Below are 13,726 nucleotides of genomic sequence, written 5' to 3' on the forward strand. Positions count from 1 at the left end.
GTAATCGGACATACAGCTACCAAATCAAAAAAAATTAAAATTATTTGCATTGTATTCAATTAAGCCCCCATGCAACCTCGACAACGGATGTAGGTAGCCAGGAATGAACTGGTTAAGAGGGAAGAAATACACGAGGATTACTGAATGACCAGATGTAGTATCTACAGCAGACTGAGGCTGATAGTGGATTTGGTGGTATGCACAGATAAGAAGATTAGCGGAAAGGAAAAGTCGGAAGGAGTGATCAAATAAGTCGAAAGAGTGATGACTTTAAAAAATATATAAAAAAAGTGGGTAGAGTGCACTCCCGTCGAGTTTCCGCCGGCGCGCGGTATCCGAGATTGGCGCCCCTCCCTCTCAGCGAGCTGAGCCGCTATATGGGGGCTGGGGCAGGCTGCAGGCTCCAGGCTCCAGCCACTCCCAGCGGCGGTCATTGAGAGCGGCTTATCGGCGCGCGCCGCACGCGCCCTTTTTATGAAGCACGACTCAAACGGCGAGGAGCGTGCGCCGGATCCAGCCACAAAGCGCGTACAGCCCGCGCCGTTTTAGCAACACTAATGAAGACGACCGCCGCCGTATCCGTGCGGCGAAAAGCCGGTGCCGCCTCCCTCGCGACACATGTCCTCGCTGTTGCGTACCGCGAGACGCACATATCGTTGTGACAGCTTCCGAGTGTGATATTCACATTGGCAGCAAGTGTCTATGAGGTGGCACGTTACCTCGCTCCGTGCTGTTCTGTACAGGGACTGTCGAAGCGTGTTGTCACCAGAATTCGAGATCAACGTGTCAAATACCCTACCTGCCACTTGAAGGCAGCTTTCACGATGATAGATGATTTTCTTTGAAGTTCCCTTTTAGGTTAATATCCTCTGACCACTTTTTCAGCACCGAAATCTGCATTTGCTATTTAGCGGTGCGAGCCTCCCCCCCCACACACACACACACACACACACACGCACACACAAATAGATAATCCGCTTTGCACCGTGGGAATGTAACAGAGACGGGGAAAATGACGGTGGTACCAGAAGCGATCTCTACCACACAACTTTGCTGGTTGGGCTGGACGCTAGCATGTACCTCTAAAATGGGGAATCTGGACGAATGTTCACGTGCTACTGTCGTGAGCATCTACAGAAAGAGGTAGAAGGACAGTGAAACTAGCACAAGGAGTTAAATGGTTGGACGTACACGACTCTTCATAGAACTTGATGTTCGGTGGCTTATCTCCACTGTAAAATAGGATAGGTGGTGATCTGTTGCATCTCTGCCGAAAGAGCGCAATGCTGATGCACGCGCAAGTGTTTCACGGCACACTGTTCATAGAACAGTGTTGAACATGGAACTCCGCAGCAGACACTCCTACGGGTTCACACGTTCGTCAATTACGACTGCAGTGTGCGCCAGACCATCGGGATCCGGCCGCAGATCAATGGAAACGTGTCGGTTCTTCGGGTGAATCACGTTTCTGCTACACTTCGTCGATGGTCGTCACCACAAATGCCGCCATCGAGGTTAATGTGCAGCACGCCACGGACGCAGGCCTGTGGGAGCAGTATTATGCTATGGGAGACTTTCTCCTGCGATTACATGGAACCTGTCGTGGTAATCGAAGACACGCTGACAGCTGCGAACCACCTGCATCCCTTCATGCTTGATGTCTTCCCCGACGGCGAGGTCATCATTCCACAGTACGACTGTCCTGTCTCGGAACCAAAACCGTGCTACAGTGGTTTGAGGGGCATTGTAACGAACTGACGATGTCTCGGCGACCAAATTCGCCTAATGTAAATATTGTCGATTCCATCTGTATCGCTGTTGGGCGCCGTCATTGCGTAAGCAAACGAGCGACCCGTTATTTAAAGCGAATTGCACGACCTGTGTAGACACGTAATGCCACATACTTCACAAACCTACTAACAAGCTGTCGGATAACTGTGCCCAGAATCAGTGCTGTATTTCGTTCCAAAGGCGGACAAACAATGTATTAAGCAGGTGGTGATAATGTTTCAGCTCATCAGCGTACACATTAACCAAGAATACATAAAAATTCATAAATCGACATAAATAAAAAGAACACGGTAATAAAACGTTTGTTGTATGCTAACATCCGGCCTTCTTATCCAATAAAGGTGTGTGGTGGAGGGTACTCATGATACCACTATCATTTCCCCCTTCGCCGTTCCACTGTATGGTGTAAACCGAGTGTCGATAAACTTCCGTGTGAGCTCTGCTTTCTCTCATTTGATTTTTCATCGCAGAAAGTAACATGTCGCACTACTCTTCTTGGAATGTACACACTTGAAAATTTAACAGCAAAACTCTCCGTGGTAGACAGAGCTTTTATTGCAACATATGCCACCGTAATTTATTGAGCATATTCGAAACACTCTCTCATTCAGCAAACGATCATCAGGGGCCATCCTTCATTGGATTTTTTTTTACTAACTTGAGCTTGTAACAGCCACGAACTGATGAGAAACACTCAAGAAATTGTCTCATAAGTCTTTTCTCAGCCACTTATTTCGTAGCCATATTACATTTCAACTTTGCAGTGCTATTCTAGATATTCTGAACTTTTTCTTGTAACAGCCATTACAATTTCAATGAATATAAATTATCTTGGAGAGAATATTATTCAGATGTGGGAAAAGGTTACAAGCTCATGGAGTGAAATGTGTGACTCGAGTGCATGTTTTAACTATTCATACATCAAATACCTCAGCTTTTCCACTGTCAAAGTACCTCAAAGTGTTTGACGAAACGCGACTTATTTCTCTTGCTAGATTAGTTCAACCAATTAGTTCTGAATTACAGTTTTCGACAGTTACTTTTTTTGCTCTATAATTATGAACCTATTTCACCACAAACCATTTCCCAAAATATTTTCAAGAAGAAAAAGTCTATTTTATTTTTCTTGGTAAATGGAAACCAATATCCATTCCATCGTTTGGTTTGTACATTTTTTATCATGTGAAATTGTGTACCCACCTCTCATCAACAGTCCCTTCTGACGATAAAAAAGGGCTATGTTCCTTGTAGAAGTATTCCTAACAAACTGATTTGCTACACGAATGTGGCGTCCAAGTTCACAAAGCTTTCTTATAGTTAATTGTTCATTTTAATTATACTGTTCCTTCCTCCTAATATATCTACGGCTTCGACTGTTCACCACACATTTTACAGTCGATCGTCTGATACCACTATATAAACCTTATTTCATCTGCGGTTGCGGTGTTTCGATTCTGCCTTCACATGCATTACCTACAAGAGAAGTAAGAGCACGTTTCCATGGGCCTATCCATTTCATAACTGTTGAAAATACAGGAATGCATTCCTTAAAACACTAAAAAATTTGGATGAATATAAGAAAAAGAAAGAATGTTGGGGTTTAACGTCCTGTCGATGATGTTATTAGAGCCACAGCGCTTGCTCAGATTGAGGAAGGACAGGGAAGAAAATCGGCCGTGCCCTTTGGAAGAACCATCCCGGCATTCGCGGTTTTGGGAAATCAAGAAAAAACTTAATGTGGATGACCTGACGGGAATTTGGAACACCTACCCCTCTAATATGAGTCCAGCATTTCACACTCCAATGATGGCTGATGAATATCAGTTGGTGATAAACCGCATGTACTGAATAATTTATGCCGATGTACTATACTTTTTTACCTGCTTGAACGAAACAATAAAAGTTGAGACATGAACTTGACGCTTGACTTGCTCATGTGTGCTACAGTTGGCAATCCATATTTACATTTGAGGATGCTCTGACGTCGAATATTCTTAAGCAGTGGAGAGAATGATTGTCGGGGTGATAAAAAAGCTACAGGCAACGTCAAAGAAATCGGACATCCTAGCGAATGCAAGTGACAGAATATTACCTAAATCTCAACCGAGTAACGATTTCATTCTAATATATTTCGACGAATTAGGTGAGCATTAAAAGTTTCTAATGCATCAACGAGACGTGGGCCAAGCAAAAGAACGACACTTCCATAGTTATTTTAAAGCTCGTGGACTCTTCCCCTTTCACGAAAAACACTAGAAAATTTCCAGACGTTTCCTATCACCACGCTGATAGTATATCAAACACTCATCACGAAATATTGTGTCCAGTACACTGCCGTTTGAAGTAAACACAGAAACACGGTATCTTCTTTCGATACTATCCTACCTTAGCTCTTTTGCTGCAGTTAGGTGATAGGGTGCTTCGGAGCAAGTATTTGGTACACATGTCGCCACTGAATGCTACGAAGCTTTCTAAATAACTGTAAATTGAACCATGAACCAATCTTACTGTTCCCACCATTATTTTTCGCTATTTGACGCTCTTTGTGGTAACCATCGGTCAACGACTTCAGGATTCAGCAGATTTCTTAATAAATATTCGTACATATTTGTATATGCAGAGCACAGATCCAACAATTATTGCAATATATTCTTCTGCTTTCATCTCCACTTAAAGTCACAGTAAGTTAAACAAGTTCGTTGTACGTTGCGTCCAATGCGAGGCACACAAGAATGAGGAACTAAAAGAGATTCCCTTGGTTCGTAGTGCTGTTTGGTTGCCACCTTAGTTTATGCAAAATTTTACCAACGAAAATTAGCGAAAGCAGTTCTCCAGCATGCGAGCAGAGAAAAAAGAACAGCTTCAAGGAATATGTTCAAGCTCACCAGGGTATAAACCCTGGATACAGAATGGCTGTAGTGTTAGTGTTTCATTTATGACGGTCATCGGCAAGGAGATGGCGCTCAGGAGGCCGCCTAGACACCGTTACGAGTGTGCAAGCAGTAACTGCACTGCGTTTAGACCTGAACAGTAACATTCATTCTAGGGCACAACCATCCCCTAACAGACGAGTAAATACCCCTGTTTAACAGCTTCAGCCATTTGAATGGTCTCACTGTGGGCCTGCGCAAAGTTGAACGGTCGTACCGACGGACTGTGACATACGTTGGGCACAATGTGTGGGTGGTGTGCCGCTGCTTTCAGCGGTGGTCTGTGGGACATTGCCAGAGCAGACACACGTCGAAGAGCTGCACACAGTGTGAGCAGCAGTGGCCGGCCAAACATCACCCAGAAACGAAATCCGGGCACATTTTGCACTCTCTTGTTTCATCAGGATTAAGATCACATGGGCATCTGCCTAGCTACCGCTGACACATGGACACCGCCAAACATGTGCCGTGTAAGAGTTCACTGGAGAGTTGTCTTCAGACATGAGATGAGGTACACGCGAGTGATGGACGTACGCGTTTATGACAGATGAGCTGCCTGTTCCTGAACGCATTCCCGACGACACACACGTCGCATCCCAGGCTTCGTGGTGTGGAGGTAGGGAAGGGGAGGGGACATACGTGTTAAGGCTCGCGATCACATTTGGTGTTTCTATGGGATAAAGTTATCAGTGGCTGCTACACTGCACAGGCTGTTGTATCCGTGCTACTGCCATTTCTTCGACAGGAAGCTGATGTGCTGTTTCAGCAGGACAGTGCACGTTCACATACGGCCACTGCGACGCAACGTCCTCTTCGTGGTGTAGAACGGCTACCCTGGCCAGCAAGGTCACCAGATCCCTAGCCAGTGGAACACGTTATGGGACGTGATTAAGCTGGAACTTGCTTGTTCTCCAGGGCATGCAAGACCAAGGAGAAATTACAACGAAAGGTGCAAAGTGCTTATGATTATATGTCGCACGATGTCGTTCAGCACCTTTATGATCCTTTCCATATGAGTTTACGCCCCTGCGTTGCCGCCAGACGGAGGTATACTGTGTGTATTGATGCGAATGTTTGGGCACTGTCGACTGTGACGTGTTTCATTGGGTCTGAATATGTTATCATATACTCCTAGAGTGATGGACTAGCCGTAACCTCACTTGTCAATAAAATGACTCACTCCATGAGATGCTGAATTTTTTTCGAGCAATGTACTTCGGTGACCACGACCATGGTTCAACACTACTCGATAATGGTGGCGGGCTTCGTTACCAGACGAGGCCATCAAGACACACTAGGGGCATGCCACGGGAATTGGCTTCGCCGCTAAAAATCTGGAAAACTTAATGATTTGCAACTAAGAACTGATTAGTACAGCCATACACATGAAACTACCTCGTCGCCGGTTTCCTTAACGTCTAGAATTTCGTACTGTTCATGTAAGCAGGACAGCTAGCTACTACTCATGGTGTGGACTACTGTACTGTCCGCCCTTACCTGGCTGATCGCCGTGTAGGAAGCCGGCAGTTTCCCTGCCTAGCGCCTTCTCCCGTTTGCGCCATTTTGCTCTTCGGTTCTGAAACCACACCTGCAACACAACAACTCGTCTCAGTTGCTGCTAACTCTACAATTCAGACCTTACGTACTACACTTCCTTTGTACAAAAAATATTACTGCTTTATTTACTCGAGTAAACTAGTTTCAAATGTGCAAATAAAAATTATTATACTGTAAAAAGGTCAGTAAGCATTCCGAATTTTTTTTTTCCAACTGTAGCTTAATAGGTATTTTTGAGAACATATCTTATTTCAAAAATTAACTATTGTTCAACTCATCAGCGCAATGCAACATTTTTAGTGATGTTTCCAAATATTATTCATGACAAAATTTTAATTGTGATAACAGCATTCAGCGATTCAAATTTTTTGCCATCTTTAAATTAAAAATGTGAAGTTAACTGATTTTGTTTCTTTCACTTTCCATCACGTTCTTGGCAATGTGAGATTTACCTCTGAATTCACTACAAACATTTGTCTAAAAAAGGAAAAAGGTTTTTTATAGTACCTTGCTAATATGATTGGCGACATGGACAACTCATAAGCTAACAAAATCCAGTCGCGTTAACCGGCATTTCCACGCAATGGCTAGGTGTGGAACTCTCATTCAGATTTCCTACCCTACACCCTCGTCCAGAACAATAAAATGTTTCGCCCTTAGTCACCTCCCAATCGATGAATCATTGAATCCTCATCGTCTGTCCTCCTTCCTTCCGAGACCTGTGTGTGTTCCTTGCATGCTCATGGGAATGTGGGAGATAAGCTCTGACAGAGGCAAGCTCTGACGCGAATGACAAGTAACACTAATATGGTGTTTTGGAATTATTAAAAAGATAGTCTTAGTCAAGAGGTGTCAGTTAATGTACAAGTTGTGTGGTATACGAACTGTACGATAAGCAGTAAGTTTCTTGTAGGAGGGGACGTAAACTACCAGCTGTGTTGCGCACGATGTAGTAGACTCTGTGGCACACTTTTTAAGCGTTTTCAAACCAAGTGCATTGTTTGTGGGGAAAAAATCTCCAGGTGAATGCTAGTAATTCCATTTACAATATCCGCGACAGGTAAGAACTTATGCCCGAACAACTATAGTGATGAATAATTTCTGCAACGCAATAAACTGCATTCATACCATTAAATGCTATGTGTCATTCGTTGCATACAAACGGGCAACACGTGTGAGGTTTGTGGTACTGATACACCCGCAGTGGCGTGCGATGTCGTTTGTAGGTTGTCCCGTGTTCCATGTTCCGCCCGATGTTTTTTTTCTCGGTACTGTAATTCCCTCTATGCTTTCTCACAAATTCTACATGTTTTTGGCATTTTTAGTCTCAGCGAAATGGAAATCTCTAAACAGTTTGGAATCTGCCTGTAGTGACTAAGTTGGAGTCACCTGACTCTGACAGCAGACTCATTATTCAATTGAGACATATTCGCTACATACGTAGGTTATATCCATGCTTTCTACTGCAAGTGTCACCAAGCTACACCCGCGGGTCGTATCCAGCCCGTGACGTCAGTTCATTCGGCCCGACGGTGCTTGAATGGGCCTGGTAAAACATGTGGAATACAAGACTCTGTGATACAATTTACAGGTAACTATTATTTTTAGAATACTAGAGGATCATCGCACGTGCAGAGACCACTCGGATGTTATGTACATTAAATTTACGATGCTCAGTTGTAAATTATTGTGTCTAGATTGTCTTGTTTATTGTACGGTTTGGTTATTTCACGCCATCCCCAGAATTTAATTATGTTTACAATTATTTTTCGTTTTCCGACCCTGTTTACTTCACTGTTCACTACGGCTACTAACAATGGAGAGGTGGATGCCAGGTGTCGCGTTTTCAACGTAAAGTGCAGCGAAAGTACTCCCCTTTTGAAGGAGTACAATCTCTGGAGTCACTACTGAACAAAACATCTGTCAAAATACTCAATGTGCTCTGAAAAGTTACGGTCTGAGAAATATGAGCCGATGCAACTTAAAGTAGAAACCCAAAGAAATGTCTTCACGAGAAAGTTTGCTGTAAATGAATCTGTCACTCGTACGAATTACAAAATGATGCACATAATGGCAGAAAGAGGAAAATCGTTAGCCGATGGCAACTTCATCAGAGAGTGTATGATAGAACCACAAAAAGACTAGAGTCCTAAAGAAAGCCAATTTGTTTTGAAGTATCAACCTTTTGGTAAGTTCAGTTGTGCGGAGAACAGAAGGAACTGGAGAGAACATAGTGCTACAGGTACTCGAGAAAGCTGGGAACTTCTTATGGCATTCTCTGGTGCTAGCTGAGACTATCGATCCCTCGAGTACGTCACAATTTCCCGTGTTCATTCGTAGAGTCAATTTGGGTCCTCAGACAACGGAACGGTTGGTATCCGTTTGCAGCGTACATGGAGCAACAGCTGAAAAGAAAAGAGTTTCTTAGAAGTGCAAAAAATTTTGCAATATTACATCCTTCAACAGTATCAAATTCGAGATGTTCAGTTGATAATGGAAACAATACGGCTGACGCGAGGAAGGGTCTGGTGGCACACAACAGGACTCAGGTGGAAGATTTGAAACTTGCAGGCTCTGCTCATACACTACATCATTCGTCACCAAGTACTTCGTGGGGAATAAACATATTTCTTGTGTACGGAAACCAGCCGTTTCTGCTGTGAACACTAGGGGGCATGAACTCAATCACAGTCAGCTCCTTACTTTTATTGAAGACACCGGGTCTAAATTCTGTGACTTGCCTTATCACAGAGCAATGAGGTGGGTCAGCTGCGGTAAAGCCCTGTTTCGTTTCTGCATACTCCGAAAGGAAATAATTGTTTTGGTCACGGGAAATAATGACAAAACTGGTCCAAAAGTGTCAGATTCTACCTGGCTGTCAAAATTGTTAGTTTTGAGTGGCATCACATCCCACATGAATTAACATCGAACTTTGAAAGTTCAGGGAAAGGATAACGTCGTCTATGATCTCTACAAAATCAAAGGATTTAGAAGAAAGCTGTTCTTGTTTCAAGCACAACTAGAAGGAGAAAACTATTCTTATTTACACGGTTTAAAAGAGTTGTTTTTTTTTGTGCTACAGTACCCGAAAATGTCAGTGTTGATTTTCCGAAAACAAGAAGCATTATTTGGAGAGAAGAGCGACATTATTCCGTTCCTGAATCACAATGATTGCAACCTTGATGATGTGCCTACTGAACTACGGTTGGAGTTCACCGATTTGTATGCAACTGGGGTAATTTGCATCTGCTATGATTTTAGTTCCTGGAACAACTTACGTCTGTGAGCAAAGATTCTCCAAAATGACCTATGTGAAGACAGCACATCGAACGAGATTGGCTGATGGATATCTGACAGCGATACTCTAGATTTGGTGCAGCGATACCAAACCAGACGTTGTGATATCTTGAAAGCCAAATGTCACTAATTTCACTGACGTTTTTTGCTACTTAGTTTGTGAGATTCGGATATGTGCGCACTAGGTCTGATGTACGAGTAATGTTTTTTGCTATCGTGGCTTTCTTTGATAACTTTTTTGGTAAATAAAGATGTTGGTTGTCCCTGTCATTTGGAGTGTTGCATACCATTCACTCTTCGTCTTTCGTCCCCACAATTTTCGTTCTGGAATACAAGTATTGTACATAACGAAGATGCAGCCTGCGCTCGTCATTTAGTTACTCATCTGGCCTGCTGTGAAAAGAGTTTGGTGACCTCTGTCCTGGTGGTTACCATCCTACAGAAACCCATCGCGGTCCAACGTAGCACTGAGAAAACATACAAAGTACTTTATTCAAAAGAAAACATAAAAATGGAACATAAATACCGTATTTGAAACGTATTCACACAGTCTAACATAACAGTCGCGACACTCCGTCTCGTTTTTGTTACTCACAGCAATACGATATCGGATGAGTGGGAATACTAACGTTTATAAGATTTTTAGCATAGTTCTGTAAAGGATGTGAGTGCAGCGTCATAAAAATTGACAATAACTAAAAAGTGACATCCTATTTGCCATTCCTTTGTTTCCTAAGAACCTTGGGAGCTACGAACCGGTACATTACAAAACAATTTATTTACGATTCTCTCGTAATGTACAGATGTTTACTGAATAGCTTCGTTTTCCTTTAATAACAGAAAATTGCTAGTAAACACCAGAGCATCTGACCTTTTGCAGAAAGACGTCGTATATTTACTCAAAAACGTGCAGTTTTGTTCGCTACACTTTCAGCCACATCAGTTTATGTGCAACTTAGGAAACCCACACTCATGAGCCAAAGAAACTGGTACACCTCCCTAATATCGTGTAGGGACCTGGCGAGCACGCAAGAGTGTGACAACACGACGTGGCGTGAACTCGAGTAATGTCCGAAGTAGTGCTGGAGGGAAGTGACAGCATGAATCCTTCAGGGCTGTCCATAAATCCGTAAGAGTACGAGGGGTGGAGATCTCTTCTGAACAGTAAGTTGCGAGGTATCTCAGATATGCCCAATAATCTTCATGTCTGAGGATTTTGGTGGCCAGCGGAAGTGTTTGAACTCAGAAGTGTATTCTTGGAGCCACTCTGTATCAATTCTGGACGCGTGGGATGTAGCATTGTCCTGCTGGAATTGCCCAAGTCCGTCGGAATGCACAATTGACATGAATGGATGCAGGTGATCAGACAGGATGCGTCACCTGTTAGAGTCGTTTCTAGACGTATCAGCGGTCCCATATCACTCCAACTGCACATACCCCGCATCATTACAGAGCCTCCATCAACTTGAACAATCCCCAGCTGACATACAGAGTTCAAAATGGTTCAAATGGCTCTGAGCACTATGGGACTTAACTTCTTAGGTCATCAGTCCCCCGTAACTTAGAACTGTTTAAACCTAACTAACCTAAGGACATCACACACATCCATGCCCGAGGCAGGATTCGAACCTGCGACCGTAGCGGTCGCGCGGTTCCAGACTGTAGCGCCTAGAACCGTTCGGCCACTCCGGCCGTCTGACATACAGAGTCCATGGATTCAAGGAGTTGTCTCCATACCCATTCACATCCATCCTGTTGATACAATTTGATACGAGAATCGTCCAACTAGGCAACATGTTTCCAGTCATCAACAGTCCAATGTCGGTGGTGACGGGCGTTGCCGACCGCAGCGCCTTATTCTGCCTGTTTACATATCTTTGTATTTGAATACGCATGCCTGTACCAGTTTCTTTGGCACTTCAGTGTATACACACAACAACAAAAAAAAAAAAAAAACACCATATCATATGCCTAAACGTTAGTCGCAAGCCTACATCCAGAGGCAAATTCCGACTATTAGCCGCCGCCGGTAACTACCGTAGTCGAAAGCAATAACCTATCCAGACAACACTGAATTTTGTGGCTGAATGCTTGGTGAGAAATCAGACAAAATTATACAAAAATCGATGTTAGAGACTTCGTTTTCGGTAGCAACGGAAGTCGTTTCGCGCAGCTGTAATACCACTGATTAGAAAGTGAATGAAGAACAAATGCCCGTATGCGAAGTCGTGTCCGGTGAGCCGTGATGCCACACAAACCTGAACACCGAGGCACCCAGGCAGATACAAATGCACTGTGGCGCGCGCTTATCGATAGAGTAGTGGCGGTAATAATCGACTTAGGTAATCGAATTAGGCGGCTACCGGCTCATTAGGGCGACAATAAGGACAAAGACGCGGGCCGCGGGCTTACACTGTGTTGCAAGCCAGGCGCGGCGCAGCCGAGCGTGGTGCAGCGGTGATCCGCTTAGCGGCCAGACACGCTCATTACGTGGCGCGCACGGCCGCCCGGGACGCAGCCGCGCCGTCCACGTGGGGAAGGCGCCATCTCACACACCGACTGCCACAGACCAGGAAGTAACGACAAAAAAGGCTATTTCTCCAAAATGATGAAACACTGAAAAACATGCCACGTGGCATAGCCTAAGGTAACTAAAGTCATGGTACACCTCCTAATAACGTGTCGGACATCCTTTTACCCGGCGCAGTGCAGCAGCTCGACACGGCAATGTCTCGAGAAGTCGTTGGAAATACATTGAGCCATGCTGCCTCTACAGCGCTCCATAATTGAGAAAGTGTTGCCGGTGCAGGATTTTGGGCACGAATTGTTTTCTCGATTGTATCCCATGTCGGGCGATCTCGATGAAACAATCATTAGCTCGAATTGTAGAGAATGTACTTCAAATCGACTGTGGATAGTTGTTGTCCGGTGACAGGCACACTTTCATCCATAAAAATTCCGTTGTTTGGGAACGTGAATGGCTGCAGATAGTCTCTAAGTAGTCGACCGGAACTATTACGGAGTTCAGTTAGGTCAGATGGATTGCAATGCTCGTGTAAGATCACGAATCTGTGAGCAGTATACACTCCTGGAAATTGAAATAAGAACACCGTGAATTCATCGTCCCAGGAAGGGGAAACTTTATTGACACATTCCTGGGGTCAGATACATCACATGATCACACTGACAGAACCACAGGCACATAGACACAGGCAACAGAGCATGCACAATGTCGGCACTAGTACAGTGTATATCCACCTTTCGCAGCAATGCAGGCTGCTATTCTCCCATGGAGACGATCGTAGAGATGCTGGATGTAGTCCTGTGGAACGGCTTGCCATGCCATTTCCACCTGGCGCCTCAGTTGGACCAGCGTTCGTGCTGGACGTGCAGACCGCGTGAGACGACGCTTCATCCAGCCCCAAACATGCTCAATGGGGGACAGATCTGGAGATCTTGCTGGCCAGGGTAGTTGACTTACACCTTCTAGAGCACGTTGGGTGGCACGGGGTACATGCGGACGTGCATTGTCCTGTTGGAACAGCAAGTTCCCTTGCCAGTCTAGGAATGGTAGAACGATGGGTTCGATCAGGGTTTGGATGTACCGTGCACTATTCAGTGTCCCCTCGACGATCACCAGTGGTGTACGGCCAGTGTAGGAGATCGCTCCCCACACCATGATGCCGGGTGTTGGCCCTGTGTGCCTCGGTCGTATGCAGTCCTGATTGTGGCGCTCACCTGCACGGCGCCAAACACGCATACGACCATCATTGGCACCAAGGCAGAAGCGACTCTCATCGCTGAAGACGACACGTCTCCATTCGTCCCTCCATTCACGCCTGTCGCGACACCACTGGAGGCGGGCTGCACGATGTTGGGGCGTGAGCGGAAGACGGCCTAACGGTGTGCGGGACCGTAGCCCAGCTTCATGGAGACGGTTGCGAATGGTCCTCGCCGATACCCCAGGAGCAACAGTGTCCCTAATTTGCTGGGAAGTGGCGGTGCGGTCCCCTACGGCACTGCGTAGGATCCTACGGTCTTGGCGTGCATCCGTGCGTCGCTGCGGTCCGGTCCCAGGTCGACGGGCACGTGCACCTTCCGCCGACCACTGGCGACAACATCGATGTACTGTGGATACCTCACGCCCCACG

At 45.1% G+C, this 13,726-nt stretch overlaps 1 protein-coding gene across 1 annotated transcript in view; it reads right to left on the reverse strand.

Annotated features, from left to right (window-relative positions):
- Positions 1-13,726, reverse strand: part of LOC124616480 (retinal homeobox protein Rx2-like) — a 162,569-nt gene that overhangs the window by 5,640 nt on the left and 143,203 nt on the right. Inside the window, exon 5 of the mRNA XM_047144790.1 lies at positions 6,219-6,309. Coding sequence (XP_047000746.1) covers positions 6,219-6,309 — 91 coding nt within the window. The remainder of the gene's footprint in view (positions 1-6,218; positions 6,310-13,726) is intronic.

This window comes from Schistocerca americana, chromosome 5 (genome assembly GCF_021461395.2).
Source record: "Schistocerca americana isolate TAMUIC-IGC-003095 chromosome 5, iqSchAmer2.1, whole genome shotgun sequence".
Lineage (NCBI taxonomy): Eukaryota > Metazoa > Arthropoda > Insecta > Orthoptera > Acrididae > Schistocerca > Schistocerca americana.